The sequence below is a fragment of the Geotrypetes seraphini genome, chromosome 1 (genome assembly GCF_902459505.1).
Source record: "Geotrypetes seraphini chromosome 1, aGeoSer1.1, whole genome shotgun sequence".
Lineage (NCBI taxonomy): Eukaryota > Metazoa > Chordata > Amphibia > Gymnophiona > Dermophiidae > Geotrypetes > Geotrypetes seraphini.
The window spans coordinates 433,971,191-433,986,915 of NC_047084.1; the positions used below are offsets into that span (position 1 = coordinate 433,971,191).

Consider the following 15,725-nt stretch of genomic DNA (forward strand, 5'->3'; position numbering starts at 1 on the left):
CCTACAAAAATGGCGCCGGCTGCACGTCAATCATGCTTAGGTGGTATTTAAAGAATTACGGCTAACTGCCCCATCACAGAACTTAGGTGCCGGTAATGTAAGCCAGGGTTTTACGGCCTACATTGCACATGCCTAAGATCTTGTGAGAATCACGCCTAGCGGCACCTAATGTCATATCCACCTCTAACCATGCCTACTTTGACCTTAGGTGTCATTATTAATAATAATAATAATAATTATTATAACAGTTTATATACCGCAGTACCGTGAAGTTCTATGCAGTTTACAATGATTAGAAAGCTGCTACAAATTGAGTGGAACTTACATAGTTGGAGATTAGTAGCTAACAGTTTAAGAGATCATTTGTTATGGGAGATTGTGATGGGAGAGATTGATGGGCGAGATTGTGCAGATTAGCTACCTAGGTACTTCAGGAACAGGTATGTTTTTAGGTGTTTCCTAAATTCACCATAGTTATTTGCTTGCATAATTAGTTTTTCCAGGTCTTTGCCCCATAATGCTGCTTGATAAGAGAGGAGGTGTTGATGATGTTTTTTAAATTTACATCCTCTAACCGGTGGGGAGACGAACTTCAGGTATACGCTTCTCTTATGTCTATTGGTTGAGAAGGAGAAGAGGTCAGTTATATATTTAGGGGCTAAACCAGATAGTACCTTAAAGCAAAAACATCACAGCTTGAACTTTGCACCTGCCTCCATCGGCAGCCAGTGCAGGAGTTGGTAGGAAGGAGTTATGTGATCAGACTTCTTCAACCCGAAGATCAACCTGACCGCCGCATTCTGCACCAGTTGTAGTCTCTGCATGTTCTTCTGGGAGATTGCCAGATGGGCGATATTACAGTAATCGAGATGGCTTAGTATTAGGGATTGTACCAGAATTCTGAATGATGAAGCGTCAAAGTATGCTCTAATAGACCTAAGCTTCCAGAGAATAAAAAAACCCTTTCTGACTAGGGAGTCCACTTGGTCTTTCATGGTTAGGCCTTGGTCCAGTATTACTCCCAGAACCTTCATTGTAGGCTGAATAGGGTAGCTGAGTTTGTTGATGCATAGTGGTGGTGTAGTGACAAGTGGGTGTGGCGAGGCTACAAATTTAGTTTTTTCTTAATTAAGCTTCAGTCTAAATTCTGTCATCCATTGTTCCATCAAGTTTAGTACTTTTGTTGCCATAGGGGTAGCTTCAGAGAGAGAAGTAGCAAATGGGATAATGATTGTAAAGTCGTCTGCGTAACTAAATAGTTTTATACCCCGCTGGGCCAGTTGCGCGCCTAGGGATGACATGTACACATTGAAGAGCAGTGGGGATAATGGTGACCCCTGTGAAACGCCAGATGGGTGTCTCCAGGTATTAGAGAGGTTGTAATTGAAACGTACTTGATAATCTCGGAAACCTCGGAACCAAATACCTCTCCTCTGATGCCAATTGCGTCTAAGCATTGTAACAATTAGGCACCTCACGATAGATACGATTACGCTGTCTACCCTAGTAGGTTTCTACTTTTTTAAAATGAGTTTCTAATGGCATGGTCAATTAGCGTGCTGATTAAAGCCAATTAAAACAATTAAGTTAATGGCGGTAGGGCACATACCACCACCTAACTTAAAGGGCCATTTACAGAATCAGCCCCTTATTCTCTAAGGCCTAGATTCACTAACCTTCCTGATCCTATCTGATCCATGGTGATGTGTGGCAGGCCAACAGATCCACAACGCATCCTCATGCAAATGAGGGCAATCGGAGGCATGCCCCCCACTGACTGCATGGATCGCTGGAGAGCGATCCTGACGCATGCACAGACCGTCTTCTTTGCCTGTAGAGTCTATGCATGCTCTCTGCGTAAGGAAGAGCTGGAAACTTTATTTTTTTTGTGAGCCTGTGGTTTTAACCCATGGGTATAACGTGGGGCTGTACTGTGGTGTGTTCTGGAACTAAACAGACCTGTTTTAAACCCACAGATTAAAACCATGGAGTCGGGGCAGCAAGAGCAGGAGAGTTGGGGCAGAGAACAGAGTTTTTGCACAAGCGACTGGCCCTCAGCAGTCGCTTGTTTCTGGATTGGCCAGCCCAGTCGGTGTGCCTGCATTTGTTTAGTGAATCAAGGCCCTTCCTAATGTGCATTCTGTTTCCTCTCATTTGCATGTGCGGATTGGATCAGAGGATGATCGGCCACGAGGTTAGTGAATCGGATCGGAGGAAAATCAGGTCAGTACATGATCACAATCGGTGGGTTTAGTGAATCTAGCCCTAAGGGTTTTATTGGATCCCTTTCTTACAAATGAAGATCAAATTGCTAATCTATGGAGAAAGACTTTGTATGAGACAGCTGAGATTAGTGAAGTCCTACTTCTTTGAACATCTTTTTGCACTGCTAATTCAAATGCTAGTGCTACCTCAACTTGATTATTGTAACTCTTTGCAACATAAAAAAAAAGACTTTATTGGTTACCTATTGAGAAATGTATTAATTTCAAAATTGTCTGATTCATCATATTTTACAGGCTGAGGCTTCTGAATATCTTCTTTTGTTTTTCTCTCATTTACATTACTCAACTAATAGGTTAAATGGTTCACTCTTATTGCATTTTCCACAATTTAGACTGAGGAATAAGATTTAAACGTCAGTTTAACTCTGTAAATGCTGCTATTGTTATCTGGAATAATCTACCAGTGCAAATAAGAACTGAAGTATGTTATTTGAGGTTCCATAAAATGCTGAAAATTTTTTTTTATATATTGTTTAAATTTTATTTTAATTTAAGGTGTTTAGACTGGGTTTTGGAGTTTCCCTATATTGTATGTTTCCCTTATTTGAAAATTATTTATTGTTCATCGCTTTGTAATCTTTGAAAAAGCGATTTTATCAAATACAAAATAAACTTGAAGCTATGTATGGCTTCTTTTCATGTAAATTGCCTTGAACTCATAAATCTTGTATTAGATTAGATTATTTAAGAGGTGATATGGGTTCCCTCGTTAACCATGCGCCAACTAGTTTGCGTGCAGTAATACAGATTCCAGAGTACACCTGACATGCCCCTAAAAACAGGAAAAATAATTAGTATGCAGCTAGTGCATGCATGTTCCTAAACTAATCCAGAATGCTTTAATGTGTCCAACTTGTAATACATCCATATCTGTTCTCTTTCTCTCTTTACTCTCTGCCTTTAGAGCCTTATATTTTCTCACCTAAGTAACTTGTATAAACCTTTGTACTCTGTCCATCTTAATTGGATTGTAAACTCTTTCAAGCACAGACCATCTCGTGTGTTTGTTGTACAGCACTGAGTGCATCTGGTAGTGCTTTATAAATAATAAATAGTAGTAGTAGTAGTGAATATAAGAATTGCCGCTGCTGGGTCAGACCAGTGATCCATCGTGCCCAGCAGTCCGCTCCCACGGTGGCCCTTAGGTCAAAGACCAGTGCCCTAACTGAGACTAGCTTTACCTGCGTAAGTTCTGGTTCAGCAGGAACTTGTCTAACTTTGTCTTGAATCCCTGGAGGGTGATTTCACCTATAACAGTCTCTGGAAGAGCATTCCAGTTTTCTACCACTCTCTGAGTGAAGAACTTCCTTACATTTGTACGGAATCTATCTCCTTTTAACTTTAGAGAGTGCCCTCTCGTTCTTTCTGCCTTGGAGAGGATGAACAACCTGTCTTTATCTACTAAGTTTATTTCCTTCATTATCTTGAATGTTTCGATCATGTTCCCTCTCAGTCTCCTCTTTTCAAGGGAGAAAAGGCCCAGTTTCTCTAATCTCTCACTGTACGGCAACTCCTCCAGCCCCTTAACCATTTTAGTCACTCTTCTCTGGACTCTTTCTAGTAGTACTGTGTCCTTCTTCATGTACGGTGACCAGTGCTGGATACAGTATTTCAGGTGGGGGCGTACCATGGCCAGCTACAGCGGCATGATAACCTTCTCTGATCTGTTCATGATGCCCTTCTTTATCATTCCTAGCATTCTGTTTGCTCTTTTTGCCACCGCTGTGGATAGCTTCATTGACTTGTCGACCAATACTCCCAAGTCTCTTTCCTGGGGGCTCTCTCCGAGTACTGCACAGGACATCCTGTATTCGTGTATAAGATTTTTGTTACTGACATGCATCACCTTACACTTATCCACGTTAAACCTCATTTGCCATGTCGCGACCCATTTCTTGAGCGTGTTTATGTCACGTTGCAGGTCTTCACAATCCTTCTGTGTCTTCACCAGTCTGAATAACTTCTTATCGTCTGCAAATTTAATCACCTCGCTTGTCGTACCAATTTCCAGGTCATTTATAAATATGTTGAAGAGCACGGGTCTAAGCACCGAACCCTGCGGCACTCCACTCGTGATGCTTTTCCAGTCCGAGTATGGTCCATTTATCCCCACTGTCTGTTTCCTATCCACCAACCAGTTTTTAATCCACGTGATTATTTCACCCTTGATTCCATGGCTTTGCAATTTTTTCAAAGTCGTTCATGCGGAACTTTGTTGAAAGCCTTATGAAAATCCAGATATACAATGTCGACCGGGTCACCCTTGTCTATCTGCCTGTTTACTCCCTCGAAGAAGTGCAGCAAGTTCGTCAAGCAAGATCTTCCTTTGCTGAAGCCGTGCTGGCTGATCCTCATCAGACTGTGTCTGTCACGGTGATCAATGATACTGTCCTTTATCAGCGCCTCTACCATTTTTCCCGGTACTGAGGACCGACTCACCGGTCTGTAGTTTCCTGGATCTCCCCTCGAACCTTTTTATTTTTTATTTTTTGCTGCATTAAGCACATGTTAGTGTTTAATATAGCTTAGCAAAAGGACCCCTAGGTTTGTAATATGGGACATCTACACATGGAAGAGGCAACACTTACACATGGATGTCACAAAATTACTACTTCCATATGGAAGCTGTCAAGTTTGAGCAGTTCAGTTTTTTAACATGTATGTTTGTAAAATGTCTATTCCCACTATGGATGCAGCACAATTCACCTGTATTCTTCTGTCAGCAGAAATACGTACTGTTGGAACTGAGCACTTCCCACCTTGGACATCTCAATTCAGATCTCTATATCCTATGAGTAAAATGGGATTTCATATAAAGGCTCTTTTACTAAAGATTAGTACTTGTTATCTGCCACAAGGCTCATTTTATCCCTAATGGCCCTACAGCATATAGCATGCGCTGATCTTTAGTAAAAAAAAACTAAACAAAAAATCTTGGTAGTGTCTTATTGAATTATGTGCGTCCTGCACAAGAGAAAACTCTTTATTAATCAGAAGCATTAGCAATGTTCCTGAGTTCACAAAGTAAAGAAAACAGGTACATGTACAGAAGTACATTGCTGTTAGGAATAAACACCCAAAAAGATGATATCAGGGTATTTGCTCCCTGCTGTCCGCCAGATCCCTGCAAGTTTCCCCAAAAACCCTAAAGAGTGATGTTGATTTCATAGAGTTACTCTTTTTTTTGGTGGTGGTGGGGGAAATATAGCAAGAAACTATCCCAAGTTATAGGTCACATTTATGGGATAATGTCATAGAAGAACATCGGTAGTGTAGACTGCAAACAATCTCCGATATGGACATAGGTGTGTCACAGGTATATTTAATTGTCAATTTCCTGATTTTGTTTTGCACATGACTATGATATTTAATGTGTTACCCACACATGAATATACACTTCCCCCTCCCCATTCGCGGTTCCTGCACTCACGGTTTCATATAATCGCGATTTTTTTTCTGGGGAGGGGGAAAATTTTAAAAAGTCTTAAATGTAAAAAAAAATCCATCTTTTTTTCCTCCCTGCTGCCTTCCCAGCCTCTCGAGACTATGTTGGGAACTCCCTACAGCCATTTCCTGATGGCGATCTGCATGGGGCAGGAGCGTAGGAAGATGGCTCCTGCCCCGAAAACCCTCTAGACCACCAGGTAAGGCCGGGAAGGCGGCAGGGAGGTGGGGGTGGGTCAGAGCCAGATAATCACGGTTTTTCGGCATTCGCGGTCCAGCTCTGCCCGTACCCCCCGCGAATGACGAGGGAGAAGTGTATGATTTTTAAACACTTAGGGCTCCTTTTACTAAGGTACGCTAGCGTTTTTATCGCCCGCTGCATTGCCGTGCGCGGTAACCCCACGCTATGCGCCAAGAACAAATGCCAGCTCAATGCTGGCATTAGCGTCTAGCGCATGCGGCAATGCAGCCCACGCTAAGCGCGTGCTAAAACTGCTTGTGCAGCTTAGTAAAAGGAGCCCTTAAGATTTATACAGAGATGTACATTCATCCTAATTTCCATTCCTCTTTCTTTTGTGGTCTTCTTTTAAAAACACCTTGCAGATTCAGGGCTGACTTCCTTCTGCTCGGTATACAGTAGTCTTTCATGGTGTATTCTGGCCACTCTCCCAGCGCCTTAGCCTGTGTTGCGAAGGACTGCCCAGCCTTTGCTGTGCATGATTGGCTGGCATACTTCCTCCACTGTCCCCTCCCTTTCTATTTTAGCCTTTTTCTTTTTAGAATACAAAAAGCAAGCTAATGAAAACATGAAGTAGGGTTTTAGATCGATTAAAATTTTTTCTCACATGATTAATCATGATTAAAATTCTTAATCACACGATTAATCACATTTCCTCTTGTAAAGAGCAATAAATAGACAGCAGATGTAAATTCTTAAAACTGACATTTTTCAATTATTAACTAACACATATCTCCCCTTTTGCTAAACTGCGATAGTGGTTTTTAGCGCAGGCTGGCGAGCTAAATGCTCTGCGCTAGCAGCACAGAGCATTCATCACACCAACCTGCACTAAAAACTGCTATCATGGTTTTGTAGAGGTGGGGGGGAGTAAATTAATACATCTTCCCTCACAGCTCTCTCCTTCTCTTGCACACTCTCCCCCCTCCTCCCATAGTCTGGTATCTTTCCCTCTAGTTCCCCTCATAGTCCTGCATTTTACCCTCTCTTCCTGCCCCCTTCCCTACACCTCTCTCTCTGCTCCCCACCCTCAGTCTAACACCTCTCCCTCTGCGCCTGATTCTTCTCCTCCAGTCCAGCACCTTTCCCCCTGTACCCTCAGTATAGTACCTCTTCCTCAATTGAGCATCCCTCCCGTACAAACGTAAAGAAGTTCTTCTTCACCCAGAGTGGTGGAACACTGGAATGCTCTTCCGAAGGTTGTTATAGGGAAAACACCCTCCAGGGATTCAAGACAAAGTTAGACAAGTTCTTGCTGAACCAGAACGCATGCAGGTAGGGCTGGTCTCAGGGCACTGGTCTTTGACCTGGGGGCCGCGGCGGGAGTGGACTGCTGGGCAGGATAGACCACTGGTCTGACCCTGCAGCGGCAATTCTTATGTTCTTAGCCCTCCCTTCTCGAGTACAGCACCTCTGACTCAGCCAGCCTCCCTCTCTATTGCAAGGCGCCAGCACTTTTTTCCTTTGTTACTTCTCCTCTCAACTCCAGCTTTCAAAATAATCCACAGGCAGCAACAGCAGCAGTGCTAACTTGTTGCCCAGGCTGACCCAGAACCTATTCTCAGCTAGATCTGATGCAACTTCCTGTTCAAGTCAGGACCTGGCTGAGGAAAGGCGCTGGGGCAGCAAGTTAGCACTGCCACTATTGCTGCCAATATGATTTTGAAAGTTGGAGATGAGAGGAGAGACAAAGGAAAAAGAGCTGGGGACTTGTGAGGGGAAGTTGTTGCTGCAGCAGGGCAGGATGGGGATTTCCAGGCAATTTTAGAAAGCTCTAGGAGGAGGGGAAATGCGATTAACATGTTAAATTATTAACGTGAGTTAATATTTTAACGTATTAATCATGTTAAAAATGCACTAAATGTGCAGCTCTAGTTTTTATCTCTTTGGATTTTACTGCTGTGAGAGCACACAAGTGTTCACAGTTTTGACATGTGTGGTGTGTCTCCTAGTTTAACGAGAGGATGGGGAGCAACTCAGCTTGACTAATATAATTGTGTTCATGTGGGATGTTCCAGAACCCTACTGAAGAAGTTGCAGATTATTCAGAATGCTGCAGTTAGACGTGAAGAAGCCTAATCAAAAGAAACGTCTAAGTCTGTTTTGGACCTAGAGTGCTAGTCGCCGAGAAAGTTGGCTGCTTCAAAAAGTCCATTCTCAAAAAATACATCCAAAATATTTTTTGGATGGGGGAATCGTCTATTCTATCTTTGTACCACATTCTTGTCCAGAACAAGACCTTTTGTCCAGAACTCCCTTGCAAGTCATGGTAACCCTCCCAAACACCCCTAAAACCCACTATACCAGGGATCTCAAAGTTCCTCCTTGAGGGCCGCAATCCAGTCGGGTTTTCAGGATTTCCCCAATGAATATGCATTGAAAGCAGTGCGTGCACATAGATCTCATGCATATTCATTGGGGAAATCCTGAAAACCCGACTGGATTGCGGCCCTCAAGGAGGGACTTTAAGATCCTTGCCCCTATACCCATCTATCTACAACCCCAATAGCCCTTAAGGCTGCAGGTGCCACCTATATGGCAGTAGACTAGGGTTTGGGTTTTTTTTTTTTGGTGGGCTCACATCCATTTTCCACCATGAATGGCATGGTTAGAGTGGCCTATGGGCTTGGGTCCTCCTTTCTATGGTTCACTAGCCCACCCCCCAGACTACTTAAGCCACCTCTGTGCAGCTCTACTTGACTTTCCTATGCTAGATGCTGATGTTCTGGAGGCAGGTATGTACGTTTTTATTACGATTTTTGTGGCAGTGTGAGGGGGTCAATGATCACTGGGAGAGTATGTGGGGGTCTGTACTTTGTCCCTGCAGTGGTTATCTGGTCACTTTGGATACCTTCTGGGTACTTATACCTGTTTTTAGATCGCCTAAGTTACAATATATAAGTTCCGTCCAGGGAGCCTCACTAAGCTTTTGATTATCCCTGTAGTACGACTAAGTCTAGATCAGCCCACATTCCGCCCTCACTACTCCTTCAAAAACGCCTCTTTCAGCTCTTGGCGCACAGTGGGATTCAGAGGCCTAAGTCTCTGGATATGTCTAAAAACCTGTTTCGATTATTGGCACTTGGACGACCTGTATTTTAGAATGACTGATTATGGTCTTAGAAATTATTTTAAATTGAATTATTCATATGTGATAGGGATTAAGTTCATGTAAATAGGGTAGATTTACCTCCGAAGCCAATTACATCATCAAAGGCCCGATGTGCAGGCTGCCGGCATCGGAGGAGAGCTGACAACACAGAGAAGAGCATCCTGTGATGTCCCCCGTGAACCCAGAAGTGCCACTGCCATGAATCTGGGTCACGGCGGGAGAGTGGAGACAGACATGCAGTGAGGCCAGGAGTCAGGAGGATGAGCCATGACACAGGAGCGTGCCATGGCAGAAGACAAAAACTGGTCAGCTGATCTCCAGCAGACCCAGGGACCCTCCAGGCTGCAGGGAGGGAAGGAGAGAAGTGAAGCCCAGAGGAGGGCTGAGGGGCTGGGCTAGCACCAAAGAAAACTAATTGGGAGGCAGGACATGCTGCAGAAGAGAAGCTAGCCAATCAGGAGACAAGGTGGGCTTGCAAGAAGAGATGACCCAATCTGAAGTCAGGCAAGGGGCATCCAATTGGGTGGAATCAGGCATCAATCTGGAGGAGAGCCCCTGCCTAGCAACAAACCTGCAGCAATTAGGATCAAGGAAGCCAGGAGAAGCTTGAGGGAGTCTGGGAAGAATGAGAAAGAAACCAGGAAGCAGCCAGAGAGAAAGCAGGAAGAGGTCATGCTGCAGGGAAACTGAGGAGAGATGTGTCTAGGCAAAGAAAGGCAAGTCTGTGCAGAAGGAAGCTGCTGCAGGAGGGAGAGAAGCTGAGCAGAGGAGCAGAAACAGTGGACACAGACAAACCCAGGTAGGATAAAACTGCAGCATCTTTCTATCCCTCCCTCCCTCTCATCCCCTCGTGCAGTCAAACCATTGAGCAGCATCTTTCTCTCCCTCCCATCCCCCCCGTGCAGCAAAACCCTTGCACAACATCTTTCTATCCATCCCCCGTGCAGAACCCTTGAGCAGCATCTTTCTATCCCTCCTTCCCATCCCCCCGCCAACCCTCCCACCGCGAGACCGACATACCTCCTCCAAACATCAACATCGGCAGCATTCTAAACAGTGTGCTTTGCGGCCTTCTCCCGCTGGGGCTTTCCCTGTGCTGTGTCGCTGATGACATCATCAGTAACGTGCAGGGAAGGACCTGGCAGGAGAAGACCGTGAATCAGCTTGTTTAGAGTGCTGCCGATGCTGCTGTTTGGAGGGAGGTATGTCGGTCTCGCGGTGGGAGGGTTGGCGGGGTTCGGATGGGAAGGAGGGATATAAAGATGCTGTGCAGGGGAATGGGAGGGAGGGTCAGCGGGGTTCGAATGCGCGGCGGAGGGGGGGGAAGGAAGTGCTGCTGCTGTTGAATCCAGGGATCGAGTCAGGGAGTGTCAGGGACATTTGGGAGGGGCTTCAGGGATCGATCTAACTAGGGCTTATTTTCAGGGTAGGTCTTATTTTCAGGGAAACGTGGTAATATAATATATCACCTCAACATATTCATCTTATAACTCTATTATTACATTTCATATGCACTCTGATCCCTTATATTGGGCCATGATCACTATTATCATTGCTCTTTATAGTCTACTTGTACACTCACATTGCTACATATCTCCATAGGATCCCAGAAGAAGGTTTCTATTACTGAAACGCAGACCATGATGGGTCCACACCACAAAATTCTCACTGTGTTCTATATGGAATATACAGTACATGGAATGATCAACTGATCTGCATCACTTTTATTGTGAATACTTTTTAATAAACTTTTCATCAAGATCATCAATTCTACAGTCTTGTTTCCTTTGTTTAATTTTCCCAGTCTTTCTGTGGAACATTTTGGTGATTTTGTTTTTGGCTTGTCCTGGATATAGAAATTAAATTGACCGTTGAACTTTTGCCAACTTTCAGAGGTAAACTGTAATATCCTATTACTTTTGTAATTTATCCTGAAGTATTAACATCTGGTACCATTTGGTACCCATGTGAAAAGCTTACCTGACACTCTTCTTCTATCTCTAGATTCGGTAGGTAGGAAGGAGGGAGGGGGCCGTACACGATCGGTGACCACGCGTGTTCCCTCCCTTAACTGCTGGGACAAGGCCATTCACCGCTCCACAGGGCAGTGGATGGCCTTATCCCCGGCTAGCCGCAGCTAACAGCCACGGTGTCATTCTCTAATTGTGAGCTCTGCATTAAGAGCCCCTTTTAGCAGGGACGAACAAAATGATGGCGCCCTCGTGTTTCACCGGTGATCTGATTTTGGCAAGTTGCATGATATCCAGAACATGTTGGTACCGGAGCACTTTGAGCACTATCGGTCTCGGGTATCTTTCGTTGGTATGTTGTCAATAGCAATTCAGAATGTGCTTCACTGCTGGAAAGATTTATCAAAAGTGGAGTTTCATACTTGGTGGAACTCATTGTGTCTCATAGGTAAATATGAAAAATTACTGGTTGAAAGATCTACTGTTCCGTCCGCCTACGGAACTGTCTGGGCACCTTTAGTCAGATATTGTAGTTCGTAGTTTCACGGGCTTTTACATATATGACACGAAATTACACTTGCTTGATATTGATAAACCTAACTCAATGTTTTCTTGCAGGACTGCTTGTCCTACCCTATTTTCTTTATGGTATCCTGTATACTTGATATAGTCTGATTTTCATTGGTTTATTTCACCATGATGTATGTTTGTATCGAACTTGCATTCTGTTCTGTATGTTTGTCATTACAAAATTCAATAAAAAATATTGAAAAAAAAAAGAAAAGAGCCCCTTTTAGAAAGCCACAGTAGTGATTCTGGGCACAGCAAATTCAAGGAAGCCCATTCAATTTCTATGGGCTTTGTCACATTTGTTATGCAGGGAATCGCTACTGCGCCTTTGTAAAAGGGGCCCTAAGTTAGTCTAATCAAAAAGGTAACACCTTATTTATGTTTTTGTTTTATTTCTATATATTACCTTTTAAAAGTGGACTAATATGGCTACTACACCATTGTACCCTAGGAACAGAGAAATACCTATCGTACCTGAATGTAAATATCAACTTCAATAGTTTGCAGGCAATATACAGTATAAAGACATTTTTGTACAGAAATAAAATAAAATCCCCGGCGACGAAGCTAAAGGTTTCTATAGTTGCGCCCTACTAACCCATTTGGAGACGTTACCCCGTAAGAAAGGCGTTGCACCAAGTGCTCCTGTTTTACCATCATCTACTCTTTCTCAACTAAAGCGAAGAGAGAAAAGTACATTTTTTATTTTTTTTTTTGTTATTCTCCTTTGTTCACGTCTCTTAACATAGTGCTACGATCGTCTGCTTCTTGCAAGGCCACTACGATCCATCCCTTCCCGCCCATCCCCTGGACCTGCTCGTGCCAATGGGATGGCAGGAGGACGACAGAAACTTCCCACACCTCCGCCCGATGCCAGCCTCCTAGCAGCTCTCTCCTCCTACAGCCCGCCCCCTACCTTCTTTCTTTGCATTCTTGCAGTGCATCTTGCGCCCGTGTCCACCCCCCCCCGGCCTGTCAGTGAGTAGGGGGTGGGGAGCGAGCGCTGTGCAAAGATCCTCCCTCCCTTCACATCGGGCCGCGCCTCCGCCTCAGTGTCAGGCTGCGGCCGTACTGCGCATGCCCCGCGGTCCCCAGTCACCGGGGCGGCTCGCGGCTCCGCTGCCTGCCACAGGGAGAGAGGCAGCGGCGGCAGCAGCAGGAGGAGGAGGAGCAGGAGCAGGGGGGGAATGTCCGCCGGCCCTTCGCACGGCCAGCGCTTTTCATGAGGCGCCCCCGCTGAAAGGGCGGGGGGGGGGCCACAGCTAGCGCACACCTCGGCAGACCTGCGGCCCCCGGCATGGCCAGCTCGGTAAGTGCGAGGGCAGGGGAGCGGGGAAAGAGAAGACTCCCCTCCGTGACAGCACCTTCAGTCTGTGAATAGGTGTCGGAATCCCCTGCTCTGAGCTGCTGCGTTGAATGAAAGCTGGGGGGGGTTGGGGGGGGAGATCGGCGCTTCTAGGACCAGTGGCTACTACAAAATGCATTTCTTGATATTTCGGCGTAAGTTTTCCTTGTGGCCTCGCTCGATAATCTGAGAGTTTCGCCTCTTTTGTGCTCTCTGGCTAGTTTCGTCCAGGTATCATTCCGTTACAGAGACGCCCCGAGGTCTCCTCGGCAGGCGGCGTTGGGCTGAGCCGCACATGCGACTTGGCTTTGATTTTCGCAGCGGGGTTCGCACAAGGTGGAATGGCCCGAGGACGCCCGGGTTGCTAGATCGCCGCTCGCCAGCCCTCCTGGCGTGAACCGGCTCTTCTTGTAACCGGGTGCATGCGTGCAAACTGGGATCGCCTCTCCCCCCCCCCCCCCGCACGCGCTGGGTGTTTGTGTGTCCGTCTGTGAGAGCACGCGTGTAAAAAAGATCGTTCTCCCCGACATGGTGTGTGCAAAGGATTTCCCCCCCCCTTAGTGTGGTGTGCGCGTGCAAAGGAATCCCCCCTCGCTGTGGTATGCGTGCATAGGATTCCCCCGTGGTTGTGAGTGCGTGCAAAGGATCTCCCCCCCCTCCTTCCCTCCCCGCTGTATGTGTACGCGCGTGCAAAAGGTTGCCTCCATCCTCTCCGTACGAGGAATGTGTGTGTGTGTGTGCGCGCGCGCGTGTGAAGGGATAATACTCCCCCATCCCCCCCCTGTGTTTATGGTTGCTGCAGATGTTATTTCCACCCCCCCTACACTTTGCTGGAGCTACCTGTACGTTCAGAGGTTCGTGTCCCCCCCTCCCTATTTGTCCAGATGGTAGCCCCTCTCATCCGGGCTCTATGTTCCTTGCAGTGTGCTGTTCAGGTGAAGCTTGAGCTGGGACACCGAGCCCAGGTCAGGAAGAAACCCACTGTGGAAGGCTTCACTCACGACTGGATGGTGTTTGTCCGAGGGCCGGAGCACAGCAACATTCAGCACTTTGTGGAAAAGGTCGTCTTTCACCTCCACGAAAGCTTCCCTAGGCCAAAAAGAGGTAAGCAAGGGCTCTTGAAGTGCTTTTTTTTTTATGACGGGGAGACCTTTTGCTTCTGAATGTTGCCTTGATATTGATTTGTGTCTCCTTGTTGGCTTCTCATTGACTCTGCACCTGGTGGTAGTTGCAGCGCTCATTGCTGTGGAGATCATCTTGATTGCCTAAGCTCAGGCTGGCAAAGCCCTGTCTTGCTTGATTCTGCCTTGAAATTTGCTGGTTAGGAGAGTGAGCAAATGGTTTTGTGTTGGAGGTGACAGAGAAGGGTTGATTCTGTAATACCATACAAGATGTGACCTGATTGATGAGCCTTCTGGCAGTGATGCAATAAGGAAGCTCTGGCTGTTGACATTCCTTTAGTATCTGAACCTTTCCTTCCTTATTTTATCATCCTTCCTTGAATAAGATGGAGTTTGGGTTTGTTTGTCCTGTTCGCTTTTCTTTCACACTGGTTTTACATTCGAAATGTCATCAACCTGGGCCTTAATGTTTCTTTTTTCACATTGGATTAGATTTATTGCATGTGATATACCGCTAGGCCCGATGTATTTAGCGGTTTACAAAACTAATTTGATGACATTACAGTACAGTTACAATGCAGATGTCTCAAACAAGTACAGTACAATTATAGATCTCTCAATAAGCAAGTAGTGCGGAGCAGCAATGACACACTTTTTTCGGTTTCTATGACACATCTGCTGCTGCTGGAAAATGTTGATTGTGCCAGTTGTCTTTATTTACTTATATCGCTCCAGATTTCCGCACGTGACCTTTCTATGAGCTGTGCATGTCAGGTGTTCTAGATATGTGTATTGTGGAATGATGTTATAAAAAAAAATTTACTCACGAAAGACCAATAGAATATTCTTACTGCAAATATAATTCTGTTTATGTTCACGGCATACTCTCCCTCTCCCTAATAATCTTGTTACATTGTCTTCTTAATAAGACATTCTGTACAATATAATAATAATAATAATATAACAGTTTATATACCGCAGGACCGTGATCCCAGAATATTTAACAAAAATGGCCTCGTGTTTAATCTGTGATCTTTGTTATGAGCTGCTGTATTTGTTAGGATGTCCCCCAGGTAAATAGCCCACACAATATAACAATAACAGTAGTTCCCCTCCTCCCTGCCGAATATGTCTTTCTACATGCCCAATGGTGAGGAACCATCTCCTATTTAATCTTTTTTTTAGCTGCCAGAGCTCCTGCAGCTTCTTCGAACCTGGTGTTAAATCCATTCTGCTCGGTGCTACATGAGAATTACTGACAGTGGCTGGTATAAAGAGCAGTGACACATGATTTGAGGAAAAGGCAAGCTTTTATTCCAGCACTGTTGTTTAGTTTGCCTGATTTACTGTTCATTCTGGCTTCAGATGAACAACGGTGCCCAACAGAAGTTGCCTCATTGTTCTAGTGGAATATTTACACAGTGAGTGGGCGCTGGTGTAGAATTCTGTGCCGAAGCTAGTATGTTTATAAGCACTGCCAAAAAAACTAACTGTATGTGTGCAGCAAGGATGGACTGTCAGTGAGCAGAATGGAAAATATTGGTGGTGATGTTTTAGCTAGAGCGAAAAAAATTAAGGGGAGTATTACTTCTGGCCAGCACTGTGCTTCTGAAGCAGCAGATGTGGCAGCTTGTATCCAT

At 45.2% G+C, this 15,725-nt stretch overlaps 1 protein-coding gene across 2 annotated transcripts in view; it reads left to right on the forward strand.

The window, feature by feature from the left end:
* The first annotated feature begins 12,569 nt into the window (after window positions 1-12,569).
* MLLT3 (MLLT3 super elongation complex subunit) overlaps window positions 12,570-15,725 on the forward strand; it is a 604,203-nt gene continuing 601,047 nt past the window's right edge. Inside the window, exons 1-2 of one of the 2 annotated variants that reach the window (XM_033919532.1) lie at window positions 12,570-12,928; window positions 13,888-14,068. In XM_033919532.1, coding sequence (XP_033775423.1) covers window positions 12,917-12,928; window positions 13,888-14,068 — 193 coding nt within the window. In that variant the 5' untranslated portion in view covers window positions 12,570-12,916. The remainder of the gene's footprint in view (window positions 12,929-13,887; window positions 14,069-15,725) is intronic. The other variant, XM_033919525.1, reaches the window with a different exon arrangement.